At 34.8% G+C, this 14,086-nt stretch overlaps 3 protein-coding genes across 8 annotated transcripts in view; 1 reads left to right on the top strand and 2 right to left on the bottom strand.

The window, feature by feature from the left end:
* LOC117108753 (AP-3 complex subunit delta-1-like) overlaps nt 1–5,346 on the bottom strand; it is a 43,717-nt gene extending 38,371 nt beyond the window's left edge. For 4 of the 6 annotated variants that reach the window (XM_033250884.1, XM_033250882.1, XM_033250885.1 and 1 more), the window contains exons 1-2: nt 5,021–5,346; nt 226–321 (exon numbers count right to left, since the gene is read on the bottom strand). In XM_033250884.1, the coding sequence (XP_033106775.1) occupies nt 226–321; nt 5,021–5,116 (192 nt within the window). In that variant the 5' untranslated portion in view covers nt 5,117–5,346. The remainder of the gene's footprint in view (nt 1–225; nt 322–5,020) is intronic. The other 2 variants (XM_033250886.1, XM_033250887.1) reach the window with 2 other exon arrangements.
* A 3,591-nt stretch (nt 5,347–8,937) lies between these two features.
* Nucleotides 8,938–10,015, bottom strand: LOC117108770 (complement C1q-like protein 2). The gene has a single exon (XM_033250919.1). The coding sequence runs from the start codon at nt 9,972–9,974 to the stop codon at nt 9,405–9,407; it is 570 nt and encodes a 189-aa protein (XP_033106810.1). The 5' UTR covers nt 9,975–10,015; the 3' UTR covers nt 8,938–9,404.
* A 1,326-nt stretch (nt 10,016–11,341) lies between these two features.
* Nucleotides 11,342–14,086, top strand: part of LOC117108769 — a gene marked incomplete in the record, with an annotated part of 10,651 nt that continues 7,906 nt past the window's right edge. Inside the window, 5 exon segments of the mRNA XM_033250917.1 lie at nt 11,342–11,459; nt 12,063–12,221; nt 12,655–12,795; nt 13,096–13,156; nt 13,440–13,605. Of these exon segments, the coding sequence (XP_033106808.1) occupies nt 12,089–12,221; nt 12,655–12,795; nt 13,096–13,156; nt 13,440–13,605 (501 nt within the window).

Raw genomic sequence — 14,086 nt, forward strand, 5'->3', positions numbered from 1 at the left:
AAGCTCACTGGAACACCTAAGTTTGGGTGCGGCCCTTGCTGTTAAATCAAAAGTTCACTTTGGCCCTCCGACAGATTTATATGCCCACCCCTGTTCTAGACTATTATTGTACATATATTTATTCATACTGTAAGTTGTCATATTCATAAATATTCAATATGTTATCATGAATATATATATATATATTACCATATATAATCATATTCATACATTATTGATACTTACATAAGTTAGCTTGGCAACAGCATTTGCCTTGATTGCTATACTGTCTTGCCTCAGCTCAAGCTTTATCTCATCAATACAACTGGATATAAATTTAGCCTGAAAAATAAACCCATTACAAAATATTACCAAGATTATTAAAAGCATATTAATAAGTGCACTAATACAAATAAATAACACTAACAAGACAACATTAATAGTAATCAATCATATTAATATATAGTAATAATAAAAATAATTTTCATATTAATGATTCTAATCATAGGAAAATAATTTTTTTAACAAATTTTTTTACACCCATATTTAACTTTTTATTTATTAAGTTTATGTACTTTATCTGAACAATAAAAAAAAAAACCAAGTGTCTTTGCAATGTTTGTGTCTGAAATAACATTTATCCGTAATTACATTACTGTGATTTGGTTATTATGTTCATAGATTACAGATTGGTTAGTATTGGTCAAACAATTTAGTAGCTGAAATGTGCACTGTATTGCATGCCAAATTTATAGAGTGTATTCACTCTTGATGATCGTTTACAATAAAGTATCAGACTTAATTATGAATTTAATTTTAAATGAATTTCTTTCTAGCTACTTTATTTCACCTACTATAACATATTGTACAGTAGATATGATAATTCAAAATCATACAATACTGTATGTCAGTGCCACCATAAATTCAGCAATAAACATGTTTTTTATGAGTAAATAAATCTATAAAAATGATACATAATGAAGAAATGAAAAAAAAATTGCTTGTTAACAGATATAATACAGTACATACAAGATTCAATTTCCTACAGTAAGTTGTAACTCTCAAACAACTGGTTTTAGGATTTAGTAGAATCTTTAGTTACCGACTAAACACTATCTGTGATTACCAAGTACTTGAATAATCAATAAAACACATTCCTTAAGAACGGATTGCTGTGAACTGAGAATCTGGCTAGTGATTAAATGACGTCAGACAAACCGATTCAATACATGCTAATATTTTCCTAATTAGATGATGATCAATACCAAACTAAAACCTGTACTAAACAACAAATGAATAACATTTTCATCTTCACGTTCAACATACATTACTACATTTTTTGATCTGTATGCTCATCAAAGACCTATTAGGACAGTGTCAGATGCAATAGCATGCTTGTTATAAATACCTAATCAAATGTTATGTGTTTTTCCACTTCCATGACTGTTCAAATTAAGTTTTTCTCTAAGGCTGCATAAATCAGAACCTTTATTAAGTATACTGTAACCAGAAAAAGAAATGTAATTTTTCCCTCTCTGATTTTTCGAAATAGCTGCACTACAAAATCAAAATCTGAACTTGTTTGATTCTATACTTGGTTTCAGACATATTTGATGGTAATTGTAATGGCATTTGATAAAGCGACTTTTCCAGAGGATACAAAACGCTATGGACTAACTCAGACTGCAACTCGTTTCAATGGCTTTTTCTCCCCTAACGGTCTCTTCGTGTCTGAGCTACCCAGTACACGGGTACCAGCTACCCTCATCTATCCACAACAGGGGAAGTATGGACCAGTACACCGGCCCAAAATCGGAGTGCAGAGTTTTGCTTAAATAAACGGAGTAACTCCGCCGAAATCAGAGTGGTTGGCATGTCTATTTCATCAAAATATGATCAGATTAATTTTTTTTTTTAATAGGATTTATATGAACACACATACTGTATAGAAAAACTGCTCTAGGCACTTTTTTCATCATTGGAAATAAAATCAATTGCGCACAATGTACTGTACATCCTGCTCCACTCCCTGTGGAGTATTCCTACTGTAGTTACTGTATGCATGTACTTCAGAACATTCTTAACCATTCACCTACTTAGCTACTGTAAGCTGGTACCCCATTTGGATTAGATTGGATTGATTCGGTGTAAACACCAAGGATAGCCCACGAAAGTCTAGAAGAAGACTTATTTCCAGTGGGGTCCTTCTGGTGGTGATTAGGCAGTACTCAGGGAGACAATCCCTTACTCTTTTCCGAAGAGCGTACTGCGTTCTTTAACGTGCACATGGGCCATAATGCACACAGGACCAACGGCTTAAACGTCTCTTTCGAAAGACGGTGTGCTTTTGTAACTTGGTAACACAAGGAGAGGCAGCGATGGGAATTGAACCGGGAACCTAGAGATCTTCACGGTTTAGCGCACACACAGTGGCTACCATCAGATTAGCCGACTAAGCTAAGCTGCTCTCTCATTTATCCACGATATGAATATAAACGTAGATAAATTGTCTTGCACAAGGATAAAATAGTGTGGCCACCATCGGTCTCAAACTCACAACCTTTACGACTCCATGACAATGTCCAAAGCCCTGACTATTGCCCCACATGGTTTCATATTAATATGTTTACTTCAGACAAATCTGATTAAAAAAAAAAAAACTATCATTGCATTGTCTACTTTATCAATTCTAAGCAGATATTGTCAGTTGAATCTGACAGATCTGTACGTAGGGATTAATTAAAGGAAACAGCATTCCACATTGAATTTTATTTTTTGTTGAAACTCTCATCTATCACAATACCTTGGTTTATGGGATCTCATCCAGATGATAATTGTGATATCATTACTGATGGTAAGGTAAGTTCTGAGCCTTAATGGACATTAGAACCTGGTACCATAAATCAACTTCCTTTGTCAAAGCTACAGTAAACTAGGATTATTTTTTAAAAGCCTAAAAACCAACTCTACTCGAAGCCTCACAGAACAAACAGTAAGTCTATAAGTAGTACAACAAGATATACTCATTGTGATTATTATAATAGAAATGGAAGAAAAGATCAAAGTATTGATAAATAAATAAAACAAACCTGATTTTAGAAAAGGAAAATAATTATACATATCACTTTGTAAAACGAGCGCAATCAGACTTATTTTACGGTAATAATTGGTCAATGATTATGTCATCAGGGGCAAAGACCATTTGTAAAATCGACTATTTTTAAAACCGACGTTGGCACAATGGACGTTCTGTACCTTAAAACCTTGAGATGAAGCCCATCTTGAACTGAAGCTCCCCTTTTTACAGTAGTTTTCAAAATTAGCCTAAAATAGCCCATCTCTAAAAGAAGCCCATGGGCTTATTTTCAAGATATTATAGGCTTCTTTTCGAGATAGCACAGTATGCACTGTTAAAAAACAAAATAAATTAAAAACAAGCTTGGTTTATATAGCAGTTTTGGTGATTTAATGCCAGTTAAATAAACCCTATGATACAAATTGATGTTACAGTGGCCTAATTTATTGTTTCATAGTACAAATTCACAAAAGTTGTAGCATTCATTTTCAAAAGAAGCCACCTTACTTACAGTACTTTGTAAAAGTAGCCTAAAAAAAAGCCCATCCAAAGTTCGCAAAAAAAAAAACAACAGATGCCCAGAGCTTCATCTCGATTGTTTACGGTCGGTTAGTAGCCTAGATGAGCCAGGCCCAACTTAACTTGGCCCTAAATAGTTAAGCTCATGAATGATGCCTGCAGTCTACCGAAGTGCAGTATGGTAAGCCACAAGGCCTAGGCTAACTAGCCTACACACTACAGACAGGAGGTCTAGCCTACAGTACCCAACAAGCCCTAACAAACATTGCAGCCATTTTTTACTTTATACTTTCGTTCTGTGATCCAACTAGGATCCTAGGCCTAGGCTGGAATTCCTGGTTAAAACTAGAATTACTCCTTTTACACTACACAGTAAAAGAATAGCTTCCCCGCAGTGCAACTTTTCCCCAGTATAAAATTTAAAATCTTTGAATTCTGAAAATATTAGTATTATGGCTGGTAGGGGTGGGAAAGGGAGGGGAGATAATGTCCCCAGTTTTTAAATCAGTAAACAATATATTTAAATGAAATAAATAACGCAGACGCAGTCAAACTTGCATTATCAGTCACGTAAATTTATTGATTCTGGTTGAATGTACGTTAATGTGAGTTCAACTTTGGCCCAAGCTCACCACGGCACAATTTGCATCAGGAAAATATCATAGGAGTGATGGTTTGCCCTACCTGACGTATTATCGTACCGAATACTCGGTACGTCCAAAAATACTGTTTTTTGGCACTTGCAGAACCCGCTGCTACTAGGGGATTGAATTCATCACCAGACACCAAGCGCAAGCTTGTTGGTTTAGTGGTTAAAACATCAGGCTAGATACCTGGATGTCGTGGATTCGATTCCCACGCAAATCACTTGTGAATTTTTTTCGCTAGTATTTCGGGGCGTACTGAGTATTCAGTACGATAGCAGGTCAGGTAGGGCAAAACATCACTCCTATGAAATTTTCCAGATGCAAATTCATATCTTCATAGCACTTGGAGTATCCGCTAGCTACTACATTCAATGATTAAACTACATACTATTGTAGGAAATTAAATTACAATAAAATAAAAACAAAATTATAATTAAATCAGTGCCATGGTGAGCTTGGGCACCACGGCTTGGGCCGACACTAATTTCGAGTGCTGAAAGTTCAACTGATATTAGCATACACTTAAACAAAATCAATAAATTTACGTGACCAATAATGCAAGTTTATTAAAAGTATGACTGCACATGCGCTATTTAGTTCACATAATAGGCCTATCTATATCATTTACTGATTTGTTTACAATCACTTACACAGTAATTTAGGCCTATATATATATCAACTTCCTTTTTAACTGAAAATTGAGTAATGCAATGTTGTATTAATGTAGCCACGACATTTATAGCAGTGAATCAGCAGAGTTTTAAAAATACATTATAGTATTTACATAGCCTAGGCCTACCTCATTTTCTTTATTATTTCGAATGCCTCGAACCAAGTCCTGGAGGTTCTTGTCAAACACCCTCTCGAGACTACCCTTCACCTTCTTCAATGCCATTTTAACTATAAAAACAACCACCACTACTAAGTAAACGAGTTGCCGTTAAGAAGCGTATATATCTGATATCAGTACTATGTTCAATATGGCATATATAGCGGCCATTAAACCATTATCTACTGTAAAACATAGATTTCCTAGGCTAGGATGGGCTAGGCTTAGCCAGACACTTGTCGCTCGCTTCCACAGCCAAATAATGGCTGTTGATCATGTGATCTCCAAAAAGACACGTAGCTTGCCTGCCCTCTTCGTATCTCTCATAGCTAGCTTAGCTCAACGCCGCGCCGGTAGCGATTTTTTTTTTCGTACGAAAAATTTGCATGAAACTTCACTCGGGCCATCTCGGATTGACTCGACTACGTTCAATACGAGGAACAAGAGCAGACACTTCGCAATGTCGTGACGCTCGAGTTTTTCTGTTATTGCTCTTTGGCCTATGATATCTTACGGATTTATGGGATGTACGTGTGTAAATAACTGTGACCTTCTTGGATGTTTATTAAATGTTAGTATAATATCTACAAAAACAACAGCCCCTTTTTATAAAGTGTTGATAGGTACAGTAATACCAAAGGCTAGAGAGAAAGAGGATAAACTTTGGGCCTAACTACAGGCTAACTTAAGTCCTACCTATGCCTAGGGTCCTAGCACCCCAACGGTCACGCTTTTCATACAGACGTTGATTGAAGTTTTTTAAAAAAATGGAAAAAAAATTAAAGCATAAATAAAAAATAGAGTGCATAAGAGAAATAATAAATAATTAAAATATACTATTCGGCGGCGTTAACTTGGCCAAACTATCCTTGAATGTAATTAATGTTAAATAATAATAATAATTCAGCATTAATTACCTTGACCTAAGCCTTGAAACGAACAACCATACTATTTACTAGGCCTATAAATAATAACTAGCCCAGGGGGAATATCTTTTGTGTTATTTCCCTTAACGTCGATTTTTTAATTGTTCTCTAATTCCTCCATTGTCTAAGTTCCCCTTAAGATAGGCCTACAGGTTGGTTTTAGTAACATAATAATAATTAATAATAATAATAATAATAATAATAATAATAATAATAATAATAATAATAATAATAATAATAATAATAATAATTTAAAATAATTTCAGCATTAATTACCTTGTCACCTAAGCCGTGTAATGAAGAACCATACTATATTACTAGGCCTATAATTAATAACTAGCCCATGGGGGGGGGGGATATCTTTTGTGTTATTTCCCCTTAACGTCGATTTTTTAATTGTTCTAATTCCTCCATTGTCTAAGTTCCCCTTAAGGTAGGTCTACAGGTTGGTTTTAGTAACATAACAATAATAATAATAATAATAATAATAACAATAATAATATAATAATAATAATAATATAATCATTTTGGCATTAAGTGACATAATCTGGTCTAGTCTTGTAATCAAGAATCTGCAGATTACTATGCCTGATATTAATAACTAGGCTTAGGCCTCATTTACATTCATTGGTGCTCTGCCATTGGCAGGTCTTATGGCATCCAGTATTTTAGAGCTGCCTCTTCTCAGCTCTTCTCTTAATTTGAAAATAACTGTCACCATGTTTCATTTGATCAAACGCCCCGAGAAACGCGCTTTTCCTTACTCTCTGTGCTTTCCCCAGAGAAGGCGTATATTTTTTTGTAGTTAGGCCTAGGTAATTATGCAAAACCCAGACCTAACTAAAAAATAAAAATTGCCACAGTATGTAACTCAAGTTAAAATAACACTTTTTTACTCGTGCAGCTCAATAAAATATTATGTATTTTAAACGACCCATTTAGTATTAGCATGGTAACATCAATGTATTTTTTAAAAATTAGACAGCGACGTTCTCTCAGATCAGATCAGAAGTTGTTGATGACCTTTTGACCTGGATTCTGCAATATGAGATTTTCGGGTCGATTCAGTCGAGACGGCCCGAGTGGAGTTTCATGTAAATGTTTCGTACGGAAAAAAACGCGCGCCGGTATCATAAATTATAGAGGGCGTTAAACAAGAAAGAGCAGAGAAAGAGGAAAGAGGAGGATTTTTATTTGAATGTACAGTAAACAAATATAAATAGCCTGATTTTTATATCTTTTAATAATAAAAATCAAATACTTCCAGTGTTTATATCAATTTTTTACATTTACGGTTAAACACATTAGTGCACTAATTCCTAAGTTCAAGTTAATACTGTAAAAATGTTCTCAAAATGAGAGAGCAGTAGCCTACGTCAAAGTAGGTCTATATTTGAAATAGGATACAGTATTTTATATAATTATAATGATTCATACGTAGCGGATTTTTTATGATTTTCTTTCCCTGTTATAAGGAGACAATACATATTCAGATACCTTAATTCAAAGCACCCAGTTTACTGGCTCCCTCAGGACTATAAGGGATTGTTCAGAAACATTTGATGCTAGACGTTGATGGTAAAACTGAGGAGAGGAGGAATTAAGGATTTTTATTTATCATTTTTGTTTTTTCCATTCGCATCCCGGCACCAAGTAACTCGCAAATTTCAGGATAGGCGATCTTTATAAACCAACGAAGTCTCCTAGCTTGTGCGTGGAGTTCCGTGAAATCTTGTCACAGGATTGAACCTGCCCGGCCATGAAGGCAATCACTAAGTTATTCAACTCCGCTCCAAATTGATGACAGTGGAAAAAGCCGAACACCTGACCTGGTCTATAAACTTAGAGCCGCCATTGTAATTTCGGATGTGGGTACAGAACAGGTACGTATGGAAAGATCTTTTCTTTAATCACTTTTATTCAATAAACATGTAAAACATTAAAACAATTAATAAAAAAGGAAAACATTTAGCAAGCTTCATAGGAAAGGCAAGGAATGGGATATAGCCCAAACAGATTACAAAGCAAAGAGGGGACAAAACATCACAGACGAGAAGAAAAGACAAATAAAAAATAAAATAAAATTATTGCTTAGTACTGTAAAAGAAAGGAGTTACGGGTATTGAGAAACTAAAAATTATATTGCGAATGAAAATTAATGAAGGATAAATGGAAAAATAGATTTCATATAGTACTTTTATTAGATAATTTCTTAATTCAAGATGCCTGGAAATTGTTGATATAAACTCCAAACGAACGATGTAATGAACAAGTTTTCAAAACATAGATGGGGTGGGGTGACATTTTGATCAGCACATCTCCTACACTGAACTTTAATGCAAATTAACCAACGCTATGTAAGAGCCAAGGCCGCCTTTTAAATTTCAACGGGCTTTGAGCCGACATGAACTTTAATTAACAAGAATTTATATGTGAAATTGTAATGTATTGTTAAATCATGCCATACGACGTTTTTCGATCATTATTGTTGTTGATGATTGATGATGTTCGACTAGAGGCTCGCTTGATGATGTAGCTCTACATTAACACTGGTATATGATGCCTTTAATAAATTAGCTTTAAAGAAGAAAATTCTATATGGCCTGAACACTCTCAGGCCTTAATTTTCATGGCACTTTTTTCTATTTTTTAATTTAAAAAAAAATATTTAGGGGGCTTCCTTAAATACGCTTCTGGAAGGAGTTGTCCAGGAAAAGTTTCTTTCTGACTGAAAACAGAAATTGTCTTAAACAGAGCCATGTTTTCAAAACAGACTGTTATACCTTGCCTGAAAGTGTATCCTGTATAAATATGTTTAAATAAAATAAATAAAAATATGAACGCCAAAAACAACTTTCAAATAATATATATCAAGTCGCTTTTCAAGCACACTCTGTTCTCGTCTACAATTGTAACTCTAAAGACACCACACGGTGGTATAACAAAGGCATGAAGCAAAAGTGTATTTGCTGTATTTATTGGTAAACAACACAAACGTTTTTGGGCATCGCCCTTCATCAAAACATTTAATTAGTATACAGTACCACTAAGTGGCCACGTTTATAATACACACAGTAACATTTAAATAGTAGGCCTACTTCCTCAATTAACAATACATGGTGAACGATATACGAAACAAAGACGATTATCACAAAATTAAAATGTTCATGTGATTCTACTAACTTAAGAACTTGGTAAACTTTTGTTTAAATGATGTTTTCATTTTGTTCTTTTAATTTTATATTTTCCTTATATTTTGTTACTTTACATGGCTTTGCACGGCCTGGACGAAAAACACCATTGGGTGAATCAAGTGTATCCGTGTAAAAGTAAAATATATTACTTGAAACGGTTTTCTGTGGAAGGTGCTATATAAATATATGACCATTGACCATTGACCATATATTATTATTATTATTATTATTATATTAAGATATGTTAATAGCTGCTAATATTTTGTCCAAAGGACTTTCCTCGGGATAAAGCAAGAAGCCGGAAAAGGAACAGTATCCAGCTTCACCGTAGTTGTGAAGTCCATAACTGCCACCCTTTAGGATAACGTTAACGACATCACCCTTTTTCAGATTGAGTGTGATGGTATTGCTCGACATCTCGTGGGCACTGTTTCCGTTGGACCAGACGCAGATCTGCTCTACATCATTCTTTTGCAAACAACCAAACGCAGAACTACCAGATGAGTACTTGCTCATTAGACTCAGAGAGAAAACGTAGGTTCCTGAGATACTGGTAGTAAATCTGCCGTCTTTAGGATTGTAGTCATTGCCGACGCTGGTCAAGACTGAATCGAAGACGATACGGCGATTTTCAAACCACAATGAATCGAGTCCTGTCGTCAGCTTAGCCGTGAATGCGGATTTGTAAAGGGACCCTACAGGCAACACCAGATCATTTCCTGATCCTTCTCCACCATTCGCTATAAAGAGGTCCACATCATCTGTCAAGAAGTTCCTATCAGTAGGTTTACCTGCTACCAGCATCGCAACTGCAGCAAACAACGCAGCACATGTATACACATACATTCTGGGGAAAATAAAACAATATAACATTGTGTTTTTCAACTACATAACAAAAATTCCTGATTTCCACAGCCTACTCCCTTTTTTTAAACACCAAACCTTGTGTATAAAATATAACACGTTTGCGTCAAAGTTAACCGATAACACAATATTCTGTTATATGAACTAAAATAAGTTCTCAGTACAGAATATCTCGTTGTGTACTGAGAACTAAAAATAGTTACACCCAAAAGATCTCGCTACGTTTTGTCAATAGGCAAATCAACACACACACACCACCCCCGACACACACACATACACCCCCCGACACACACACATACACACACACACACATATATATATATATATATACATATATATATATATATATATATATACATACATATATATATATACATATACATATATATAATATATACATATATAAGGATGGGCCTTCTTTCAAAATGAATGTTGTAAATTTTAAAACTGCAACTACACCACGTTTTCCGACTATAGAATTCGAAACATTTTTTAAAAATACCATCCTGTACAATAAAATACTATTGATACTGATTGGCTTTTTTTCAAGATGGGCTTCTTTTTTCGAGATTACTTTTGCGAACTGAAGAGGGTGGCTTCTTTTCGAAATGGACTTATTTTCGAGATTAAGCCCAATTCGAGATTTGCGGCATCTATATATGTCTACCATTGAGCATGAATGTTGACCCTTTTATGTTCACTTGGATAGGCTTATCTTCATAAGACTTCTACGAATGGATACCTTGTTTGAAGCAAGAAACCAAGTTGTCTTTATCCAGTACCGCTCATCTATTTTATTCGTGTGGGAAACTTTTAACATAATAATGTTGACAAAATTAGGCCTAAGGGTCGGCATTTGAGCTTTTTTTTTGACAACGAATTGTAGTATTATTTATATTTTCACTTTTAGGCGTAAACACAAATTCGGTTGTAAAAAAAAAAAAAAAAAAAAAAAAAAAAATCCCACCAACGCTTCTGGAAATGAGTTGTCCCGGAAATGTTTTTATTTCTGACTGTTAACAGAAATTGCCTTAAACAGGACCATTTTTTTCAAAACAGACTGTTACCGGTATATCTTGCCTAAAATTGTATCATGTATTTATGTTTTAAATTAACACCAAAAAGGAACTTTCAAACACAGTCGATTTTCAAACACACTTGGTTCTCTAAAGAACACCACACGGTGTCTTTAAATAAATGTCTAGAATAAAACGAGCTGAGAGGTAGCCATAGAGATGGAGGTAGCTGAGAAGAAGAGTTCCGCATGAACAGCGCCACCATTCTGATGGATTACTGTTGCTAGGCCGCATAATCACAATAACATTAGCGTGTGGAAAGTTGTGTTTGGGTGCTAGACCTAGAGCCTAGAAGTAGGTAACGTCGTGTAGAGCAAGCCAGCATTAAAGTAATATTTAGAAGCCTGATGTGAGTATTCTGGGATTATAAATTAGAACAATATAAGTTTACTGTACCTTCTTTTCGTTTTCATTTATCCACACTCTAGCTAGGACTACTAGGCCTATAGCCTACCAACCTCTCTGGTCCTAGCTAGGCCTAGGCCTAGGCCAGCAGTATATATAGAATAGACTAGGGCCTAGGCTAGCCTAGGCCTTGGGCCTAGTAGGCCTAGCAAGCGTAGTACTTGTATAGTCGGAATATAGATAGATAGGCTAGCCTGCTGAATCGCTAAGCCTGGCTTGGCCTAGAGCCTAGGGCCTTACTACTAACTAGGCCTAAATACGGTATTCACTACTATTTTAAGCCCCCGGCCTACTCTACTCTAGCCTAGAAGAGAGGCTTAGCTAGGCTAGGCCTAGCCTATAGTATATTTTTTTATCCTAGGCCTATGCCTAGCCTCATAGATAGGCTAATTACTTAGAGAGGCCTAGGCCCTAGGCTAGCGTTAGTATTAGTAGGCAAGACCTAGCTAGGCCTAGGTGCGTGCTACAGACTAGGCTTAGCCTAGGCCTACATTATTTTTATACAAATTGTTGCTGATGTCAAAAAAAATCATTTTTATTATTATAGATATAAAATACATTGGCCTAGGCACCATGCCTATGAGAGAACAACCAAGTTTATTAACTGAAATTGAAGATCATATACGGACTGCTGTACTATCAAAGAGAGTCAGAGTTTCCGAGTTTTTCAAAGACTATGATAGATTACGAACTGGCTACGTTACACGTAAGTGTATGAAATATGTAGAGTACTTCATCACTCAAGGCAGCAAGTGTATGATTTCTAGGCATGTAAAGTGAATTGCTGTATTGCTAGACCACAGTGATTAAATATTGTTACATTTGGTGATGATGAGGAAAATGATGGTGAAAATCTTGTTGATGATAATGGTGAGGTTGATGGTGATGGCGATGATGCTGATTATAATGAACATTTACGGTGATGTGATGATGATGTAATGATGATAGTAATAGTAATAATGGTGCTATTCTTATTTAAAATGAAATATAATTATAGATCCAGATAAACATATTTGTAATACTGTCTAACAATATTTTGCTTACTTGATTAATTGGTTACTCTTATATTCACTTTTTACTTTGAATTTGATTGAGGAATAATTTAATGAAATGTTTTTTGCCTGAATCTACCAATGCAGGCTCAAGATTCCTGAGATGCTTAGATCAAAGTTTTGGAATCATATTGTCTCCCCAAGATGAGAATTGCTTACTTAGCAAATATGATGACAACAATGATGGAATGATCAACTACAGAACATTTGCAAATGCCATTGACCAAGGTATGTGTTTACTATTTTTTTTTTTACTATATGCTTTAAGTTATACTGATAAACACATTATAGTAAATATATAGTAAATTAATTATAGTTTTTGTATTGGATGAATATCAAACTCTTGATTTTACTTGAAATATAATTATTCCCAACCATACTCCATGTTATGATACTTATATATATATTTATACAATTTAATCTTTATATATTTCTCAAATTGAAAACAAGTACAATTATACTTTTAACTTGGCAATTATAGAATTGAACCCATTGTATACAGTATTATCTAATTTTTTTCTCTCCAAGTTTTCAACCCTAATGCCATGGATATCAATCCGAAAAATCAAACTGTTGTGCCAGACGAATAGTAAGTGTTCCTCCTAGAAGTATAAAATACATTTTCTATATAGCATTTGATTTTTTTTTGTTTTTTTTTGTTTTTTTGTTTTTTTATCCCAAATGATGCTTTCAACAGCAAATGTAATGTCCTAGTGGCCTGTTAATCACATAAAATGGCTTTCTATAATTATATGAGGCATGTGTCATTATTAAAAAGGCTGAAATATTAAGGATGATGGTGCTCTACCTTTGTTTTTTATAAACTATTATTTGAAAGTGCTGCCTTGAGAAATTTCAATTTTTTATTACAGCCTTGGCACAGTACGATCGGTGCGTCCCCTGAGTCCAGCTTCGAAACACAAGACTGACATCATCTTGCAGCAACTGGCCCCTTACTATAAGTACCATGGCATCAACATTCAAACCAGCTTTGAAGATTTTGATATGCACAACATAGGCCTAGTGACTGACAGTCAGGTAAGTTGCTCATCCGTCTATTATTGATTTTCACTTGTTATTTTATGGCCGCATATTTAATTGATTATAATACTTAATTTAAACAGATCCTTTCCTTAATAATTTATATGTTAACTCTATATACCTGTCTCTTATACACATCTAGATGTGTATAAGAGACAGATACCATCCTGTACAATAAAATACTATTGATACTGATTGGCTTTTTTTCAAGATGGGCTTCTTTTTTCGAGATTACTTTTGCGAACTGAAGAGGGTGGCTTCTTTTCGAAATGGACTTATTTTCGAGATTAAGCCCAATTCGAGATTTGCGGCATCTATATATGTCTACCATTGAGCATGAATGTTGACCCTTTTATGTTCACTTGGATAGGCTTATCTTCATAAGACTTCTACGAATGGATACCTTGTTTGAAGCAAGAAACCAAGTTGTCTTTATCCAGTACCACTCGTCTATTTTATTCGTGTGGGAAACTTTTAA

The sequence above is a fragment of the Anneissia japonica genome, unplaced genomic scaffold, assembly GCF_011630105.1.
Source record: "Anneissia japonica isolate Jap-2015-1 unplaced genomic scaffold, ASM1163010v1 scaffold287941_len684077_cov200, whole genome shotgun sequence".
NCBI lineage: Eukaryota > Metazoa > Echinodermata > Crinoidea > Comatulida > Comatulidae > Anneissia > Anneissia japonica.

What these genes read in the sequence shown, in the direction of transcription:
- LOC117108770 (XM_033250919.1), bottom strand. Translation starts at nt 9,974, where the DNA reads ATGCTGGTAGCAGGTAAACCTACTGATAGGAACTTCTTGACAGATGAT.